Source organism: Mus caroli, chromosome 2 (genome assembly GCF_900094665.2).
Source record: "Mus caroli chromosome 2, CAROLI_EIJ_v1.1, whole genome shotgun sequence".
NCBI classification, from domain to species: Eukaryota; Metazoa; Chordata; class Mammalia; order Rodentia; family Muridae; genus Mus; species Mus caroli.
In genome coordinates this window covers 159,028,376-159,049,615 of record NC_034571.1, presented here as the reverse complement: position 1 = coordinate 159,049,615, position 21,240 = coordinate 159,028,376, and the positions used below count along the sequence as shown (strand labels likewise).

At 50.9% G+C, this 21,240-nt stretch overlaps 1 protein-coding gene across 2 annotated transcripts in view; it reads left to right on the top strand.

Moving 5' to 3' along the window:
* The window catches only part of Kcnb1 (potassium voltage-gated channel subfamily B member 1), an 87,585-nt gene extending 74,619 nt beyond the window's left edge, over positions 1 to 12,966 (top strand). For both annotated transcript variants that reach the window (XM_021156594.2, XM_029468681.1), the window contains exon 3: positions 10,181 to 12,966. In XM_021156594.2, the coding sequence (XP_021012253.1) occupies positions 10,181 to 12,187 (2,007 nt within the window). In that variant the 3' untranslated portion in view covers positions 12,188 to 12,966. The remainder of the gene's footprint in view (positions 1 to 10,180) is intronic.
* The last annotated feature ends 8,274 nt before the right edge of the window (positions 12,967 to 21,240 follow it).

Sequence of the window (21,240 nt, the reverse complement as noted above, 5' to 3'; positions counted from 1 at the left end):
TTTTCACTAATTCTACCTCCTTGCTTTAAATTCCTGAAGGAAGACAGGGATCAGGCTGGGCCCAGGCCTGTCCTTTCAGCCAGAAGCTGAGGCAGGAGGATCATAAGTGCAAGGCCAGCCTGGACAACGCACTCTGCTGTCACTTGTTGCATAGATAGAGGCCATGCCCTGGGGTGAGAGAGTCACTGGATCTCTGAGTCACTGCCGAAGGGGACAGTGCCGGAGCCCACCCGACTCTCAGTGGCTGTTGTGTGAGTGAGGCCAGAGACATGAAGGTGCTTGCCTGGGGATGCCCATTTGGAGTTAGAAGGCAGCTCTTCCGACTCCTGTGAGACCAGACAGGAAGGTGAGGAAATGTCTCACCAGCGAACGCATCCTCCTTGTTTGAGGGGCAGTGGACCGTGCCACCAGACAGAAGACCTGGTAGGGTTGGAGCAAGTTTAGAATCCCTGGCAAACCTCAAAATTGAGAACGGCAGGAGTAGGAATGAACCTCTGACCACGTTCCTGTCCTGGAACACGTGACCACAACACTCCACATGACAACAGGTCACATAGCGTGAAAACCTGGAGTTCTCTGTGCTAGTGAGTTATCGAGATAGGTCCTGAGTGTTTACCCAATGGGCTTCCCTTCCTGCAGAAGGTATTCAATCTCTGGTTTATCCTCAGCCACCATGAGTAAAACAGTTTGGACAAGCAAGTCCTGGCTCTTTCATCAAGGACTGTTGCGGAGGGAGGCCTTGGTCATACAAGGCAGTGCCTAACATGGCTGTGAAGACGGCCTTCCTGAAGGCCTTGTTGTAGCTTTAGCCATTGGCTGTGCGGTCCCCCACCCAGCATCTCTCCTGACCCACGGGGAGTGCTTTCAGCTGTGAGCTACCACGGTTGGATTCTCAGGGACCATTTCCACATCCACATCCCACCATACCAAGGGACAGAGGCTCCCATTAGAGGCTTAGAACCTGTAGACGCCATCTCATATCCTCAGCAGGTCTAGGGGACCCAGTGGTCACCCAGCCAGAAGGGCATCATTGTCCTGGACTTTCCCTTGCAGAAGGGAACCTTAGGGACATCTCCCTAGTCTCCCCCATGTGGACCAGGGCTGACCCCTGCTTTCCCCTTCACAAGGTTGCTCAGGAGACAGGAGGGAGACAGTCCCCAGCCTCTGACCTCCACAAGGAAAGTGCCTGTCACAACATGTGTGTGTGTGTGTGTGTGTGTGTGTGCGCGCGCCAAGTATCCATGTGCACATGCCAGGGCACAGTAAGCACACAGGTGTGCTCGCCACAGTGTGCAGGGGGAGATCAGAGGACAGCTTGTGGGACTCTTCTCCTTCCACCACGTGGGCACCAGGATCGAACTCAGATCGACAGGCTTTGCAGCCAGCACCTTGCCTCAGTGCTGCTGGCCCAGCGCTAGGCTTTTGTTTGTTCGATTGCTATGAGGCCCTGGGAATTGAACTGAGGAATTCAAATAGGCTAGGCAGGCATTCCACCACCGAGCTGTATTTCCAGGCCTCTCCTATATTCTGTGAAATGGGGGTCTCATGTAGCCCAGGCTGGCCGCAAACTCCCTCCCTCTGCAGTTAAGGATGACTTTGAACTTCTGATCTGCCTTCCTCAGTACTCCCCAAGTACTGGGGTGACAAGTGCCCCGCCATATCTGGTTCATGCTTGGGTGGAGCCCAGAGCTCCGTGTGTGCTAGACAAGTGTTCATTCAACCCACTGAGACACATACAGGCCATTCATTCATTCATTCATTCATTCATTCATTCAATCATTGAGACAGGCTCTTGTGTAGCTCAGGCTGCCCTGGAACTATCAGTTCTGGAACTATGTTAGACTGAATGTCGGGGTAACTGGCATGTGCCACTGTACCCATCTTTCTGTGCAGCTTAGCTGAGGTCTCCCACCATCCCCGAGGACTCAGGTTTGAGACTGAACCCATGCCCACAAACTGGAAAGTATCTACAGAAAACATTGCTGCTGAAAATACCCTATGGACATTTCAGAGAGAAGGGAAGGAAGCCTGTGCCTCTGGGGACAGTTGGGGTGGCTTCCCTGAGGAGGTGACTACAGTGACTACAGATGAGAAGCAGTCAGCTAGCAGAGGGGAGCGAGAAACATTGCAGGCATGAGGGACAGTGTGGGCAGAGGCACAAGGCAGGAAGGACCATAGAGACCAGGAGGGGGATAGAAAGGCCTGCGATGAGAGAGCAGAGGGGCTGAGACCCAATGCTCTGGGCCTGCACACTAAGCTCCTGTGGCTGGAGATGCAAACCACACAGACCAAGAGCTGCCAGGCCTCTCTGTACAAGGTCAGCCTAGTGCTGGGGTTAACCCCTTCATATCCAGAATAGTTTTTCTCCCCATCGGTCTCCCAGGCAGCGGGCCGGAGAAGGAGAGGGGGCCCACACCAATTCCAAGTGCCTTTTGCTGCCCAGACCTGATCACAGGACCTCATCTACACAGCAAGGGGAGCTGGGAAATGCAGTCTCTATCCTAGATGGTCCACGCCCAGCTAGAAGGAGGGAATAAGCACTAAGGGATGTGGTCTGTAGAGTGACTTTGAGGAGGCAGGAGAGACATCTGTTTGCAGTGGTACCAGTGAGATCTGATGATGTTTGGGACAGGGTGGTGGCTGTAGGGTGGACAGGAAAGGACATATCTGGTGATGTTTGTAAAGAGGAATTGGCCGGATGTGGATATGGGGCAAATTAAGGCAGATTGGTAGGACTGCTCCCAACCCTTCTGTTCCTGCCTCTGTAATTCCATGAAGATCTCTAGAACATTTTTTGTTTGGTTTTTCGAGACAGGATTTCTCTGTGTGGCCCTGGCTGTCCTAGAACTCACTCTGTAGACCAGGCTGGCCTTGAACTCAGAAATCCACCTGCCTCTGCCTCCCAAGTGCTAGGATTAAAGGCATGCACCACCACTGCCCGGCCGAACATTCTTTACACATAGTAGCAGGTCTGTTAATAGCTAGTCTCATTGTCATAGTACCAGGCAGGCCCAGAACTGCAGGAGCATGTAGCTATGGTGAGGTGCAAAGGTCCTGAGGCTCTGGGCATCCACCTGGGAAGCGGTCGTTGCTCCTCAGCACCATCTAGTGGCCATGACTGGAAGTACAGGTTGGTGGAGTGCCTCTAGTTTGTGGAGGGAATCCAAACATCTGGCTTTTTATGTGAAATCTCCCCATTTTAACCAGATGTGGCGGTGCATACCTGTAATCCCAACATTAGGGGGAATTTCAAGTTCAAGGTCTAACCCTGATCTATGTAATGAGTTCCAGGCCAGACAAGACAATGAGATCCTGTCTCAAACAAACCAACCAATGAACAAAAACTCCCAATTTGAAACATAGGCAACTAAGGAAAATGAATACCGGAGGGATCTTGCTGGATGGGTGTCCCTGGGCTGTGCCCTGCACCCCTGTCCTCTTGTGATGGCTTCTCTTGCCCAGGCCCAGGTGCCTGCCAGCATCCGCTGCCACTCCAGCATCCCCCACCCCCACCCCAGCCCTTGCCGCAGGCAGGGAGGGGTCAGCTCCTCGAACTGCTCCCAATCCTTTAATCGGATCCACTCCAGTGACCCTTCCAATTAAAACTCCCTGATATAATCCCCCTGGACCCCCCCCTTAAAACCCAGGAAGCGGAAGGACCATAAAAGGAGCCCCTTCTTGTGTCCTTGAGCCCTTCTTGGGGAGCCCCAGGGCCTGAGACCACATCCCAGCTCCACCAAGAGAGTGTACGTCAAATGTTAACAAATAATAATTTAAAAAGCATTATGGTGTTGCAAAGCAAATGCCGATAAAAATAGGATAAGGAGTCATTTTCTGCCAAGGACACCCCATTGCTTTTAGTCCCCGTGACCTGAAGAGTGTCACAGGAGGGAAGCAGGCCCTTTGGTTGGTTTTCTCAGACAGGGTCACTGTTATCCCCAGCTCCTGAGTCGGTGCCAGGCAGAGTGGGTGCCCAAAGCTGAGAGCCATGAGGCTCCGGTTCATTCCCTCGGAGTCCAAGCAAGGGACGCCATGAAGGAGATGGGTCCCACACTCCTTGGCTGAATCCGGTGTCTTTGCCTCAACCTCCCTTTCCCACCAATGCTACATTACTTATTGTTCAGCGATGTCAGGCAGAGGTAGAGGGTCCAGAACTCTATGTGCAAGTGGCAACCCCTTAGCTAGCAGCTGGGTTCATAGCCACCTGTGACCCCCCCCCACTCCCAGGAGGCCAAGGCAGGAGGATCCTGAGTTTGTGTTCCATAATGAGACCCTGTCTGTAACACTCCTGAGATCACAGGGATGTCTTTGGCAGAAAATGGCTCCTTGTCTTTTTTGACACTTATTTCATATGTCATAATTTACCCACTTCTCCTATGCAATTCAGATTGTTTTTAATATTTTTAACCATTTTATGTTAACATTTCCACATCTCTTCGCTTTAAATACTGACCTCTCTCATCTCCCACCTCTCTCTCATCCCCCGCCCACTCCACAAATCTCTCTCGCAATCAATAGTTCATAACTGTTTTGTTTTGTGACCCACTGAGATTAAACAAGGCTGTCTGTGTGACTGCATGCAGCCTTGGAGCTGTTCCTTGGAGCTTGCTGGGCCCAGCATCAGACACACAACTGAAGACCATGGTCCCCCCTCTCCCAGGACCTATCAGTAACCAATAGTTCAGAGGTACAGGTGGGGCCTTGTGAGTCCCACCCACTTGCTGACCGGTTGTCAGGGCTGGTCTTGTGTGGGCCCAGTGCAGGTAACTGCCAGTGATGTGAGTCGTGGTTATCATGCTTGTATTGAGTCATAACGAATGGTGGTGGTGGTACATGCCTTTAATCCCAGCATCCAGGAGGCAGAGGCAGCCTCGGATCTCTGTGAGTTCAAGGCCAGCCTGGTCTACAGAGTGAGTTCTAGGACAACAAGGGCTACACAGTGAAACTGGTCTCAAAAAGAAAAGTAGGTAGGAAAGAAAGAAGGAAGGAAGGGAGGGAGGGAGGGAAAGAATGGGGTTTCTCTCTGTCATCTCTTACCTCTTTCACGGCATTTCCTGAGCCATTTGAGGGAGCAGCACAAAGAGCTTGCTCGGGCTATTCTGATCCCTGAATTCTGATACCATCTTTGCTTTGTCCGATCATGGCTTGGTGGAATTCTGGTTGCTTCTCTGCAGCCTTTAGGAACAACAGTTATTGGAAACACGTAGAAGAAGCGACTGGTGAGCCCCAAAGGCCCTAAGTAATTCACCAAGGATCCTGTGTTTCTGCTGACCATGGTGGGCCGAGTGACCGTGGGTGCACCCTGTCCTTTCTCTGCCGAGGCCTATGTTATTTAGACACTTGTGCCTTTTCCTCCATATCGGAAGAACAGAGAAGGGCCAGGGAGGTGGCACCAACTATGGGGACTGTCCCTGGGCCAGAGCAGTTGAAGACCTGATCCAGGCAACCCTGCAACCCTCTCCTGTCTGGCATACTGAGGACTCTCCTGGGACCTCCTCATAGGAAGAGAATGTGGGCTCGGGTCCCCTCAGGCTGGCTCCCACCTGAGTCTGAGCCTGAGCCTGGAGCCCTGCTCTCAATCCAGTGAGGCTCTAATGCCAGGAGAGCAGGGAGTTTTCTGGGCCTGACTCAGGACCAGGAGGACCTTGTGTGGTGACTTAGCCATCCATGCCAGGACCTGTCCACATGGCCTGAGGTTCATATGAGGCTCGCAGGGGTTAGCAGTAGATTACCTAGATAAGGACCTAATGACAGATGGACTTAGCAGCCATCATGAGCAACTGCTCGGTTACTTCCACCCCATTCAACAGATAGAGCATTGGAGGCTCAAAGAGGGAAAATGGCTTGCTTGTCCAAGGCCACACAGCCAAAGAATAAAATCATCAAGAATTGAATCCAAGTCCCCAACCAGCTTATAAACAAACAAGCTGAGGAGAAATGGAAGCAGTGAGTTGGGGTGGCTGTGCCACACTGACGAGGGCCTTCAGTGGATTCTACCTCAGTCTTGGAGTGACGGCCAGCCTACCAAGGCAAGAAGCTGAGGCACAAACAGCTTAAGCAACATTTGGAAATTCCCCAGGCAGGAAGAGTGGCCCTGACTCTGAGGGCTTTGGTGATCTAGAGGAAACAAACTTGTTGGTAAGATTAGGAGAGTTCCTGAGCTGCCTGGACACACAAGCTACTGGACATACAGTGAGGGACTGATACCTTGGGCTCTCCCCTCTCACCATGGCAACAGACCCACACACACACAAGCTGGGACTCGGGGGGCCTTTCTCTGGATTCTCAGAGATACAGCCTTGTGACTACAAGCTATGTATGGGGTTGCCAATAGCCAGGTCTGTAAGTCACTACTGTCATAAACCATTCACTCTGCGGTTTGCCATAGCCGGGCCTATAACTCACTTCTTGTCACAGATGATTCACTATGTGGGTCTGCCCAGAGGTGTTCTGGGGTTAGGAAAGGAGGAGGTGCCAGCTGCACCCTGCCAGCCTCTGAGGAAACAGAACCTCCCAGCTCTTAAAGAGACAGACTTCCCACCCAAGATCCATTCCTGTATGGATCAGAGATGTGAGCAGGTAACAATAGGATTCAGCCTGTGCCTGTACCACCCATGCTCTGTGTGCTCAGCCTGTGTTGAAGGTAACACAGATTCCTGCTCTAGAACTTATAAGGGGCCAGCCCCAGACTTTCACAACCGTAGCCAGGATAATGCTGTTTCTATGGGTCACTTTGTACGTTGCAGGATGCTGGATAGTATGCCTGTCCTCTGCCTTTCTAATGCTGGTTGTACTCTTTCTGTGGGCTACAGCAATCAAATACTTCCAAGAAATTGCTAAGATCCACCCTAGGAAGTAGCCTCGTACAGACAAGGACACTGAGTCAGGGAAGAGGCCAGCACTCAAGGCCGAGGGTGGCAGAGCCTCAGGGAGAGTGACAGGTCAGTTTACCTTGGTATTAATGCATCTGTCACTAGGCAGGCAAAACGGGTGGGTTTGCATGTCATTTTGTAGACTGTGGCTGAAATAAAGTTAAGTGTGAAATTTTTTTTTGCAGAATAGTGTAGGTAACAGGAACAGGCATGGTTTGCTGTCAGGCTGACAGAAACAGGCTTTGTTTGGGAGTGCTCATGTTCTGTGCAGACAGCTGCAGAAAAGCCAGCTGATGGGAGGAGGCTGGCACACCTGTCTGCAGGCCTGTCGTTCAAGTTCACAGCACAGCAAGTGGAAGGCAAGAATGAGCTCTTACTCCTGGCGTGGCCTGCCGCAGACATTCAGCTTGCTGAATTTGATGATGCTCCCCGAGCCAGAGCAGGGTACACAGAAAGGCTAAGGGTCAGTCAGCCCTCTTGGATGGCATTTATAGATTCTGGGCAGCAATGGGCATATCAGCACATGTGCGTGCACACACACACACATGTGCATTCACTCACACACATACATGCACTCACACACACATGCACACACACACACAGGCACACACATGTGCATTCATTCATACACAACAGCAGAACATGAAGTGGCCCTTGTATCTAGGGAAAGCAAGGATGATGTCAGAAACCACACAGGTTTTGCTTTGAGGAGAGTGAGGGTCTGGTTGGCGGAATGGTACTTCACTTGGTACTTACCAACTTACTTATTGTGAGCAGGGTCTCCTATAACACAGGCTGGCTCTTATGCACAATGTGGCCAGGGGTGACCTTGAACTCCTGACCTTCCTGCCCCAACTTCCAGGGTGCTGGGGTCACAGGTGTTTACCACCACCTCTGGTTCACCTGGTGCTGGGACCCACAGCCACACTCATGCTAGGCCAGCTCTGATGCCAACTGAGTCCCTCCCTGGCCCCCTCTCTGAACTTTTATGGCCTCTCATCTCCTACATCTCAGGGTAGTGCAGACGGTGCTGACAGTGTAGACAGTGCAGACAGGTTGACACGTGCACACTTAATTCTCACCCTCCCACAAGCCATTTGCTCCCTGGACCCCTGAGCACAACAGGTTCTCTGGGATGAGTTGACTGAGCCTGAATCTCCTGCCCACCTCAAATCCAGTCAGCAACAGGCAAGAACATAAACCTATTAGCTTCCCCAGCCCCGGGGCTGTGGCAGAAAGAAAGGCGGTGGCCAAGGAGACGATGCGGGCATCTTGGCACACAAGCTGAGAGTTTCAGTTTTATCTTGAGAATTCTGGAAATTGAGCAGAAACGGGTGACCCTGGATTTATTTTTATATTTTATTTCTTTATTTTTGTACAGGGTTTCTCTGTGTAGCCCTGGCTGTCCTGGAACTCACTCTGTAGACCAGGCTGGCCTTGGTCTCACAGAGATCTGCCTGCCTCTGCCTCCCAAGTGTTGGGATTAAAGGCGTGCGCTGCCACCACTGCCCAGCTAGATTTATATTTTTACAGAAAGACCCCTGAAACCGTTCATCATATCTATGGATTCATTCATCTCAGCAAATATCCATCTTGGCCAATCCTCTTCCATAATCATAATCTGTGAGTGTGTGCGCGCACTCATACATATGTGCCACAGTGTGGAGTTCAGAGGACAACTTGTAGAGTCAGTTCTCCCCGCCTTTATGTGGGCGTCAGGGAGCAAAGCTCAGGCCTCTAGGCTTGTGTGACATCACCTTTCCCCCACTGAGCCCTCTCACCAGCCCGCAAGCTCTTTTCCTGACCCACGGGACTAGCTGATAAAGCTGGCAACACCGACACCCTTGAGCCCAAACTTCTGTATTTCCCTCCAGCTGCTGAGACACATGCAGGACAGCTGTGCCCGAGGGAAGGGGAGCCACAAGATTCTTAGACAGGGATTCTTGTTGTTAGCCAATGACCTTTGGCGTTCATCTGACATAGTTAATACATAGATACACACACACATACACATATTTTAGTTATGTGTGGGTGTTGAATGTGAGTGTATGCATGTTGTCAGATCCCCTGGAACGAGAGTAACAGATGGTTAGGGTGCTGGGAATTGAACTCAGGTCTTCTGGAAAAACACCAAGTGGTCTTAACCACTGAGCTGGCTCTCTAGCAACCCCACCCACCACGTGACTTTTAACACACTCAAGAGCTCATGCTGAGGGCTCAGGTGATCCTGGGTCCAAATCGTGGCCCTGCCATGTCTTTTTATTATTATTATCATCATTATTATTATTATTCATTTATTTTATGTGGTTGCTTTGCCTGCATGTATGTCTGTGCACCCCATGTGTGCAGTTCCAGCAGAGGCCAGAAGAGGGCTCCGGTCCCCTGAAAAAAGGAGTTACAGACGGTCGTGTGTGCTGGGACTCAAACCAGGTGCTCTTAACCACTGAGCCATCTCTCCAGCCCTCAGTGCTGAGTTTCTCTCTGTTCAGTTGAGCTATTGACACTTCCTCTCATGTGGAGGTGGGGAGGCTGCCTTGAATGCGTGACAGGAATAACACTCAAGAGAGATGATCTAAGGGTGAGATACAAGTTGTGTGTGGTGTGACCCATAATCCCAGGACTTGAGAGGCAGAAAGAGGCAGGAGAGTTAGGATGGAGAGGCCAGCCTACGTGACAAGATGAGACCCTGTTGGCAAAAACAAAGGACAATGAGACACACCATAAGACAAAAGTTGCTCAGCTCAGCCCTGGGCGTCAGCACTGCACCCCAGAACTCAGCCCCAGACATCAGCACTGCACCCCAGAACTCAACCCCGAGCATCAGCACTGCACCCCAGAACTCAGCCCTGGGCGTCAGCACTGCACCCCAGAACTCAGCCCTGGGCATCAGCACTGCACTCCAGAACTATGCCCACAGCCACATTTGACCCCCCAACGTTTTTATAAATATCATTCTATTGAGAGGCAGCCACAGCCATTCCTTGTCATTTCGCCCAGGTTCGGCCACTGCAGAGCTTCACGGCTGTAACAGAGCACACCAGGCAACCCTCTTACTCCCTGTGCTTCTGTGGAGGAGGCCTGCTTGCTTGACAAGCTTGAGATTGTTTTCATTTTCTAGCTTCAGGTTTTCACATCTAAGTCATAAACAGGTTTACAGACGTTCCCTTCTGTAACTCGGTCAGCTGTGAAGTCTCTGGTGAGACCGTGTGTGAAGGCCACACTCTGCTGGGTGCTGACCAAGCCCTCTCTGTGTGAGAGCCATGCTGTGATGTGCTGGGTGCTGACCGAGCTCTCTCTTCTCCCCGCAGATTCTGGCCATCATCTCCATCATGTTCATCGTCCTCTCCACCATCGCCCTGTCACTCAACACGCTGCCTGAGCTGCAGAGCCTGGACGAATTCGGCCAGAGCACGGACAACCCGCAGCTGGCACACGTGGAGGCCGTGTGCATCGCGTGGTTCACTATGGAGTACTTGCTGAGGTTCCTGTCCTCCCCCAAGAAATGGAAGTTCTTTAAGGGACCCCTCAATGCCATTGACTTACTGGCCATCCTGCCCTACTACGTCACCATCTTCCTCACAGAATCCAACAAGAGCGTGCTGCAGTTCCAGAATGTGCGCCGCGTGGTCCAGATCTTTCGCATCATGCGCATCCTGCGCATCCTGAAGTTGGCCCGCCACTCCACCGGCCTACAGTCCTTGGGCTTCACGCTGCGCAGGAGCTACAACGAGCTGGGCTTGCTCATCCTCTTCCTCGCCATGGGCATCATGATCTTCTCCAGCCTGGTCTTCTTTGCCGAGAAGGATGAGGATGACACCAAGTTCAAAAGCATCCCCGCCTCTTTCTGGTGGGCTACCATCACCATGACGACCGTTGGTTATGGAGACATCTACCCTAAGACTCTCCTGGGGAAAATTGTGGGGGGCCTCTGTTGCATTGCCGGTGTCCTGGTGATTGCCCTCCCCATTCCAATTATTGTCAATAACTTCTCCGAGTTCTACAAGGAGCAGAAGCGCCAGGAGAAAGCCATCAAGCGGAGAGAGGCTCTGGAGAGAGCCAAGAGGAACGGCAGCATCGTGTCCATGAACATGAAGGATGCCTTCGCCCGGAGCATCGAGATGATGGACATCGTGGTGGAGAAAAATGGAGAGGGTGTGGCTAAGAAGGACAAGGTGCAGGATAACCACCTGTCTCCCAACAAGTGGAAATGGACCAAGAGGGCGCTCTCCGAGACCAGCTCGAGCAAGTCCTTTGAAACCAAGGAGCAGGGATCTCCTGAGAAGGCCAGGTCCTCGTCTAGTCCGCAGCACTTGAACGTCCAGCAGCTGCAAGACATGTACAGCAAGATGGCCAAGACCCAGTCTCAACCCATCCTCAACACCAAGGAGATGGCGCCGCAGAGCCAGCCACAGGAAGAACTGGAGATGGGCAGCATGCCCAGCCCCGTGGCCCCTCTGCCCACGCGCACAGAGGGCGTCATTGACATGCGCAGCATGTCTAGCATCGACAGCTTCATCAGCTGCGCCACGGACTTCCCTGAAGCCACCAGATTCTCCCACAGTCCTCTGGCATCCCTCTCCAGCAAGGCTGGAGGCAGCACAGCTCCGGAGGTGGGCTGGCGGGGGGCTCTGGGTGCCAGCGGCGGGAGACTCATGGAGACCAACCCCATCCCCGAGGCCAGCCGTTCTGGTTTCTTCGTGGAAAGCCCCCGGAGTTCCATGAAGACCCACAACCCCATGAAGCTGCGAGCGCTCAAGGTTAACTTCCTGGAGGGCGATCCCACCCCGCTGCTACCGGCTCTGGGCTTGTATCATGATCCTCTTAGGAACAGAGGAGGCGCAGCGGCTGCAGTCGCCGGACTGGAGTGTGCCTCCCTCTTAGACAAGCCCGTGCTGAGCCCGGAGTCCTCCATCTATACCACAGCAAGTGCCAGGACGCCCCCTCGCTCCCCAGAGAAACACACAGCAATAGCGTTCAACTTCGAGGCAGGGGTCCACCAGTACATAGACACTGACACAGATGATGAGGGTCAGCTGCTCTACAGCGTGGACTCCAGTCCTCCCAAGAGTCTCCACGGGAGTACCAGCCCCAAGTTCAGCCTTGGAGCTAGAACAGAAAAGAACCACTTCGAGAGCTCCCCGTTGCCCACCTCCCCTAAGTTCTTAAGGCCGAACTGTGTCTACGCCTCAGAAGGGTTACCTGGGAAAGGCCCCGGGGCCCAAGAGAAATGCAAGCTGGAGAACCACACCTCCCCCGATGTACACATGCTGCCTGGGGGAGGAGCACACGGGAGCACTCGGGATCAGAGTATCTGAGCTCCCTACCACAGAAGGCATTTGCAGGAGACATCGAGGAGGAGGGATGCTTGGCTTGCCTGCCGCTGAGTTCTGCATGAACTCGGAGACCCAAGGACTCCCCCACCCCCACTTTCCCCCACCCCCGCAGAGCCCCAGCGACAGGAGAGACCCTGAGAGCCACGACAAGTCTGTGGACACCAACTAGGATGGGGACCCACCTAACAGCTTCTTCCTGAGATGGCAGGAGCAGAGCTGACAGCCACACACTCCTAGTCTCCTTTAGAGGCTCTGTCTGCCTCTGAGTGCATCATCGCCATCTCTCATGGCGGGTGTTGGAGCAAGGGGTTGCTAGTGAGAGCGTGGGCTGGCCAAGCAGTATTGGGTGTCCCCCCTCTTGTTAGAAGGGTACAGAGGACACTTGATCATGAGGAAGTCTCCATTTCATCAGCCACACTCCTAGGGCATAATGCTTAAACAAGCAGCGGCTCAAATGATTCAGTATTCTGTGGTACCTGGGGCTTTAGTCTGAGAAGCTGTCAGGAGGAGCTGACAATTTAAACTCAATTCTTTCTGCCCACCTGGCAATCTAGAAAGGGTTCCGACAGTTGGCACGCAACCAAGGGAATTTAAGCCAGGGCTGTCACAGGAATGCGGGTCCCAAACAGCACTAGCCTGGACTGGAAAGATACGTAACGCGTCAAATATGCAAACGAGACAGATTATTCAAAAAGACTGTGTGTGACTGAAAAACAACATTAAAAAAAATAATAAATTTCATTTTCTACATGAAAAAAAAAGAAAAAAGAAAAGAAAAGAAAAATCCTTCACTGAACTGCCCTGTGAAGAGTTGTGACTACTTTCTGCTGTGGTATGGTAGGGAACACACCTACTATGAGAGGAAGTTCTCTCTCTTTTTTTTTCTTTCTTTCTTTCTTTTTTTGTTTCCTGTAGTATTCAAGCTAAAAAAAATAATAATAATAAGTTAATAAAAAAAAAGCACTTTATGTTTTTCTAATCTAGGTTCTACCAGGGACAGTGTCAAGATCTCGCACTTTAAAACAAGCACTATTTCCCCTGGGCCGTAAGCTGGCCCTGCACTTGGGGTATTACTTGTGCCCATTTCTGGCCACAGTGGGTCTACCGTTACCACATCAGAGTCCGGGGCTTTTCCCTGACCCCTCAGGATCACCCCTCATCCCTCATGGGACAGGAGAGGTCCTCAGGTTTCGGGGACAGGGATCTCTTAAAGCCTGCGTACAAGAGACACACGTCTCAGAAGGGCGCAGCAAGAGTTGGGTGTCGGGTGTTGTAACGCTCTTTCTTGTCAACCGGCCATTGTGTGTTCTATGTTACTGTCTGTCCCAAAAGCCCGACGCTCCTCCCTGAGGCCATCTAGGCAGACGGCACAGCCAAAAGCAATAAGTACCCAAGTGTATCCCTCAAGGTTCCTGTGTACTTCCTGGTGTCAGTCTTCCTGTCCAAGCGTTGACCTGGCGTCGTCCTGCCTGCTTGTGGCCCAGTGGCACAGTATTGTTGGCCCTTCCTCAGTGACACCAGTCTGCGCAATGCTCTAGTTACGGCGATGTTGTTGGTCAGCCTGTCTCTGGTACAATAGGGCAATGTGGTTTTCTTACTATAGTGTGAGTGGGTAATGTCCCAAATGCTGTAGTGTCCTCCTCCTTGTCCTCAGAACAGTGACGGGCATGTCTTCCTGATGAAGCAAAGACAATAATGGTCACCTGTCCTCAGTATCATGTGTGGCTGGTCGGCCCAGCAGTGCGATGGCATGATCCACCCGTCAGCACACGTAGCACATCACGATCTTCTGCCTTCTCTTGTTTCCATGGCTGCGGTCAGGCCACCTGTCCCAGGTAGGATGCTAAAGGCTCATCCCACCACCCTTAAACAAAGTGTTTTCTACAGTTCATGACGCTTCTCAGCATCTCCAAAGACCTGGGTCCCCCCCTCCCTCCAGAGGGCACAGCTTGGTATTTTGCTGTTTTCATGAAGAAAATAAGAAGTTGATTCTGCCTCACCATCCGTCCTCAGAGCTTTCTCAAAACAGGAGCAAAGGGGCTGAGACAGTGCCGGGTCATGTGCACCAGCGGCACCATGGAGGCAGGAAGCAGGGGGGCGGGGCTCCACGGCCCCCTGCTGAGCTCTGCCTGGCGCTGGGGCCTGTGTGTGACCAGTGATCGGTGATCGTGGGACCTTTCTGCTGACCATCTTCCATGTCTGTCTTTTGTGTTGCTCATCAGTCACCCATCAGCACAAATGTGAAAATTCAGGGAAACAAACAAATGCTTTTTGATAAAAAGTAAATAGTTGTGATTTCCGATCCAGATATTTTTAGAGCTATCTGTAAAAAAACCTCCTACTGATGATATAGTCTATTTTACATATCAGGAAGTAAACTCGTCTTAACATAGCCATAAATAGCCAGAAGGAAGTTACCGCCCCCCTTCTTTAAACCAAGGCATTTCATTGGTTGGTTAAGCCGACGGCGGGTGTACAGTGTAGAAATGATTGCTTTCTTTTTTAAGAACCACTTGGTGCGACTTTTCTTGTAACCAAAGGCCCTTTCTGCCTTGTGTAGGACCTGGCTGTCCCTCCCTCTTGTGTTTTGTCTGACCTTAAAGTAGCATTATACAGAGAAAATGATGAATTCAGAATACCCTTCCTTGCTGCACAGGCAGAGTCTGACAGAACTCCTATAGAGACAACCATCAAAACAGTATAAATGAAGCATAAGAAGGGTTTTCCGTTTTGGTTTTTGTTGGCTTTTTTTTTTTCCTTTCGCTTATATTTGTGTGTACTGTGGGAATATAGCTTCCCCCACACAAGTGTAACTCAAGTTAGAATATTATAAATTTTTCTACCAACCCTCCACGGGCTAAAAAGGAACACAGAGTCTCAGGCCGCATGTACCTGACCCAGGTACCTGTGTTTACACGCACTGGGAAATCTTGGGTTGCCAAGATGAAGATGAATCTGACAGATGGGTCTCAGCAGTGAAGACAAGAGCCAGGGGATGGGGGCAGAGGCCACTTGAACATGGTGGTCCACCTGGCCTGACCCAACCAGAGCAAAAGGAAGTGAGATACCCAAATAACACCAGGGACTGGAGGCGGAGATCTCCTGGGCCAGTTATGAAATCAACAGGACTATCAAGAAGCCAGCTGAACTGGAGTCCCAGCATCTACCACGTCATCAGAAAAGGCCAGGCGTCGGACTGCTGTGCGCACCTGTCGCGCCAGGAAAGCCTTACTGTGGACAAGGTGAGGACAAGCCAGTTCTTTTGCCTTTTCATTTTTGGATGTCTCCAAAGCAGCAGGTCTGGGGCGACAGATCTCTCTCTGGGATTCCACATTAAGCACATTTAGATGAGAGAGAGAGAGAAAAAAAAGGAGGAGAGAATATTTGTCATCGAGGAGAGAGGAAACGCCAAAGTAATGAGGAAGCCACCCTTAACCCGCTCCACTCACCCTGACAGTTGCTGGGAATTGGAGCTTTTTTTCCTCCCAAGTCTCACCTTCTCTCCATCTCCTCTGTGTTCTGTAGCTGCAGCCTTGTCTCTGTCCCTTCTCCCGAGAAGATCCACATCTCTAAGGAGGAAACAAGACACAACAGCATCCTCTTCTATACAACTGTAATGTATTGTCAATATTTATAATTATGTATTTGTCTGACTCTGGTCGTGGCTGGAATGTCTAGTCCTTGAACAAGGAAATATTTAAAGTTCATCACAGACAAGGGTCCCTAAAGCCAGGTCTCTCTATATAGATAGATAGGTATAGATATATAAATAGATCTCTTTTCCTTATTTCTCTGCCAACTTTGTCTCGAGTAAAATAACCACAGCCTGCACTGAATCAAAGGGGGATGGGTACACAGAAAAGCTTCTAGAATGTTGCTCGTTTGGAGACAGACTTTGTGTATGTGTATCTGACAGGTTGGCAGGAGGAAGATGGGGGCTCCGAGGCCCCCAGCAGGACAACAGAACACTCTAGCCTTGGGCGTTTCCTAACCTATTGTTTATATGATAACCCCCAAATCCTTTCATGTCACTAGGCCAGGGCCACCCAAAGCAGCCCAGGCCACACCTGGAAAGAAGACTTACCTCCGCATTTCCTGTTGCCATTTTTCTGGCTCTAGAAGCATCTATATCCTAGGACGTCCACACATCTCAGAGTAGTCTATTTTTTTGTTCAGATAAAATATATACATATATGTATTTTTAGTATATTTATAATAGGGCAATTGAGTCTAATTTCTTTTGTAACAGAGTGATATCTTGGGGGTTTTATTGTTGCTCATTTGCATAGCTGGTCTTTTCTGCTGTCATTCCTTCCCACTGTCCCTTGGGCTGATTTGTTTTGTTTTGTTGGATTCCAGTTGTCTGGAAATGGGGTTTAATATCCTGGAAGATGGAGTTTCTGGCAATGGGTGGGTGATGGGGGTCTGGGAGAGCAACCCTGTGTCTTTCCTCATCAGGTCTATGTCCCCTGGCTGTCACTCTTAAGAATCCAGGTATGCAGGAGCAAGCCAGGTGAAGACAGGTGCAATTGGGACCTGGGCTGCCGGGAGCTCAGGCAGAGCTCGGACGCTTGCTTCCCTTCCCAAATCTTAAAGGACTGTGCTTTCTGGTTCCCAGAAATATTAGAATCAAGACCCTCCTGCAAGCAAACTTGTCTCTGAGCTCAGGAACATTCCTGAGTCCCTCCTGGCCAGATTATCCCCAAGTCCGGCTATCCTGCTTCCCAGGGCTACCAACTGGATCCAAGGACCAGGGTGTGTGCAGGCTCCAGCAAATCTTAGAAGAATGTGCTGTGTGTCTCCATTCCATTTCTCACAGTCTTACCAAAAATCAGTGGCCAGACAGCCTTGTAGCCAAACGCTGAGGAGTAACAGACAGCCCAAAGCTGTGATCTCCCCACCCAGCCCCTCGTAGTGGCGTCAAGGTGAGACTTGAGGCAAGGGTGACAGTATTTTTCCAGCTTCTGCTTTTCCGAGTCTCCAGTCCTTGGTCAGTCCTGAACATCCATTGGAAACAATTTTGAGCCTAGGCTCAGGTGGTGGACAGACTCCACATGGAGTGAAGGGGTCTGCCAACCATCAGCTTCCATGGGACAAGAAAAGCCAATCAAATCGTCTCCCACGCCCAACCAGTCACCTACCTGCCTCAGCTCTGGACTCTGAGCTCTGCCAGCACCAGAAATTTGAGTCAAGCCAGATCAGCCCTATCAGACAGTGATGGTGTTCCCACTGAAAGAACCCCAAGAGGATGCTGCCCAAATGCAAATTTAATATTCTGGTGGTTGGATTGTCTTTCCTCCCCCTTGGGTTTGTTCTGTTGTGTGGTGTTGGGGACCTAACTAGGGCCTTGGCTGTGTCAGACAAGTGCTCCACCCTGCGTTACATCTCCAGCCCCTGGATGTATTAATTTGGAATGTGATTCTAATCAGTTTCTCCCATCCCTAAAATTCCTGATAATCTGGTTTGTTCCAGAGCCAAATAAAACAGACAAGATTTTGTGTGTGTGTGTGTGTGTATGTGGTATGCATGCACATGCAAACGTGCACATGCATGCATGTTCACGTGTGTTTGTGTGCATATGTGTGTGTGCAACTTTTGCGTAAGAACAAAATTTAAAATTGCTGTCATTTTGGGCTGTCTTCCCAAAAAAGAGAGGGTACCCTCTGACCTTTTCTCCTTGTCATAGAATTTCTCTCAAAATTTCCCAATGGTGACTTGAACCTAATTTGGAAGGGGCTGTTCGTCATTTGGGCCGTCCTCTCCACGTCTAGCCCTACCTCTGTCCGTCTCAGCCAAGGTCCTGAAGAAATCTAAAAGCCAGCAGGAGAGCATGGGCAGGAAGTTGACCCAAAGAAGTAGCCTCTCAACATGAATTGTCCATTTCAGCTCAAAGTAGCAAAGCCCTTTCTCAGCAGGGTGGATGAGTTATGTGCTCATAGAACACAGTGCATGATGGGTAAGAAGATCCAGACTACGCAGTGTGTCACAGGTATTCCCAGGGAGGCTGAGTAATGCCCAAATAGGCCTTGGCATTACCACAAAACGGGACTGGAAACTCAAAGCAGTTCTTTCTTGGTGTGTTTGTATGTGTGTGTGTGTGTGTGTGTGTGTGTTCATGGCTTTCATGCACATGTGGGTGTCTGCACAGGTGTCTTGAACATTCTGGGTCCAGGTTCAAGCCTCATAGAGAAGGATTCAGAGCAGAGCTACTGGAACCTTAGGTTATAGGATCGGTCCATCCCAGGAGACACCAACACAGGAGGGCTGCAGCAGAGGACTCAGCATCCTAAGCCTGCTCTTGCTATTTTTCTGACCCTGCCAACCATTTATCCAACACATTTCCAATGGCCTAACAAGGACCATTTAGGGAAGAGATGTACGCTGCCCTTTCCCCAGCCAGTAAAGGGCCAACCTGCAGGCTCACCTGTGGTTGGCCACTGCATTGGTGCTTCAGCCCCTTCCCCTATACTCTGTGCCCTCAGAGAGACTCAGTGATCACCCCACAAGCCAGCCACCCACTGCCCAACCAATTCCAAATGGCACCATTCCAAAAGGGCTTTTTTTTCTTGTTAAATAAAAGTAAAACCTAGTCAAGGTGTTCAAAGGTCTCTGCCCAAGAAATAAATCTAGAAAACTAAAAACAGCAAAGGTAATTATAATCCAACTTTATGGGGGAAACGAGGCTCCAGCTGCTTCCAAGATGAAAGCCTGCTCTCCCACATCCATACCCAAAGGGAATGCTGTCTGTCTCCACTCAGCACAGAGCTGGAGAGCTCTCCCTCACTGGATATAGGGCGTGGGGAAGAGGTAGTGTGTGAACTTCAGAGTGAGCCCAAACCTAGGTAGTTTTGAAAGGCAAGGTAGACCAGTAAGCCAGAGTTACCTGAACCAACTATCTTCTAAAACTAAATTAAATAGGAACTGGTTTACAAAATCTCAGCCCACAGAAGTGTTTCCCATGACAATGCGGTTACAGAGCAGCTGTGGGAAATGTGGGGTTGCCCAATTCTATCCCACTTAGATGTGCGAAACTTGGTTTGGAACAGAAGAGAACACCCTCCCCACCCCCCTGGGGTCTAACTCAACAGCCCAGCTCCCAGCCTCGGGGTTTCCCCAAGGTTTGAAACGCCTGAGGCCATCGGGCATCCAAGAGCCAGATGTGGATACAGGAAGTGCAGGACAGCTGTCCTCTTTCTCTCTGGGCCCATTTGGCTTGAGTCGAAGCTAAAGGGCAAGGGGTCCCCCTTTTCTACACTGGCAGGAACTCATGGCCTTCTGCCTGCGTGCTGATGGCACAGAGCAGTCATCCAGCCTGTGTTCTGGGGTGTGTGCATGTGAGGATGGTAAGTTCCGGAGGATGAGTGAAGAAGGCAGTGCTGGATTCTCACCTGGCTGGGGGTGTGGCTCGCTGGGAAGGAAAGCGTGGAAGTCCCTGTTTCTCTGAACTGTCCCCACAAATGTCATCTCGCCCATGACCATATTTGGAGTCACAGTGATGCCCACATTTGATGTTGGCAGCCTCAAGCTGAGAGGGGTCATGATCTACTCAAAGCCCCCGCACCCTGAGGCTGGTCAGCACCGGCTGTCTTCCTTCTTGTTCCTACTTCAGTTCACAGGGAGTCACATGGAGACTACATTGGCTATCCAGTAGTCCAAGCCAAGGGTCCGAGGTGGGGGTGGGGTATATGGGACTTGACTAGAGCAGGAACATGGGAGCCAGTGTCTACCACTGGATCTCATTACCTGAGCTGTAAGAACCAATGGTCCCTCTTTTTATCTGAGCCTGGAAGGCCCCCCTTACAATAATGACAAGCACCCCAATCCCATCAGCTCAGACTCTCTGTCCCCTCCCCTCCAGGACCCCAGAGTATAAGGCCCGGGTTCTTCTGCCAGCAAAGCCATTCGGATTGCTCCATCTTTCAAGGAGGCCAAGCCAACCATATTAGCCATACTCCACCAGGGTCTTCACCACTCTTCTTTGGGTTGTGTTCATGGGTCCTGTTCAACTTTCATCAGTAGAAGTCTCTAGCCCTTCCTGTCCATGTGACAGTGCACATCAGCGTGCATGTCTTATATGTGCACATGAGTGCACACACAAGGAAACCCACAAAACTCCAGTGTCGTCTTCTGCATGTGGTGAGAGGGACTTGTGACCCTTGTGTGACCTCCGGCTGCTGTCCTGTCTTGTATTAAAAAAATTCACATGTTTAAGAATTTTCAAGCAAATGGTCCCTTAATGAAGTCTGCAGCGTTCAAATAAAAGATCCGGAGAAAACAAGTTGGCTGGTGTTTGGCTTATTTCCGGGAGAGCGGGGAGGCTTGGGTGGGCTGGGGCGTCTGTAAGAAAGGCCGAATCTGAGTGTCTGGGGACCTGGAAGGTCCATCAAGAGTGGGTGGGTGCATGAAAATGGGGGCTTTTCAACCCCAGTACATAAGCCTCTGTCCATGAATCACAACCCAGTGCCGGCCATGTGGTTCTCAATGGCCACTCTACCTGGGCACCCATTTCCCATAAGAATGTTTCACTATGCAACCAGGTGCCTCCCAACACTCCCTGGAGGGGAGGCAGAAGCAGCAGCTCCAGGCAACTGGGATCCAGGAGATTCCAGCCTCCCAAAGCTCCAAACAAAGTAACAGTCTTTTCAACCTAGGAAGTCGATTAAATACAGATGGGGGAGGGAGGAGGGTGATGGACTTGCAAAGCAACCTGGATTCCAGGAATAAAGAAAGGGGTGGGGGTGGACAGCTGGAAGACACCATCCACAGCTGGTTCCTATCTCCTAGGGACTAGGATAGCAATGTTTTATCTTATAAGGACAAGAAATCGGGAGCTGGCAAAATGGCTCAGCAAATAAAGGCACTTGCTGCCAAGCCTGGTGTCCTGAGTTTGAGCACTAGGCCCCACATGGTAGAAGGATAGAAACAACTCCTCAGATTGTTCTCTGACCTCTACAGGCATACATACTGTGTGCTCGCTCTCTCTCTCTCTCTCTCTCTCTCTCTCTCTCTCTCTCACACACACACACACACACACA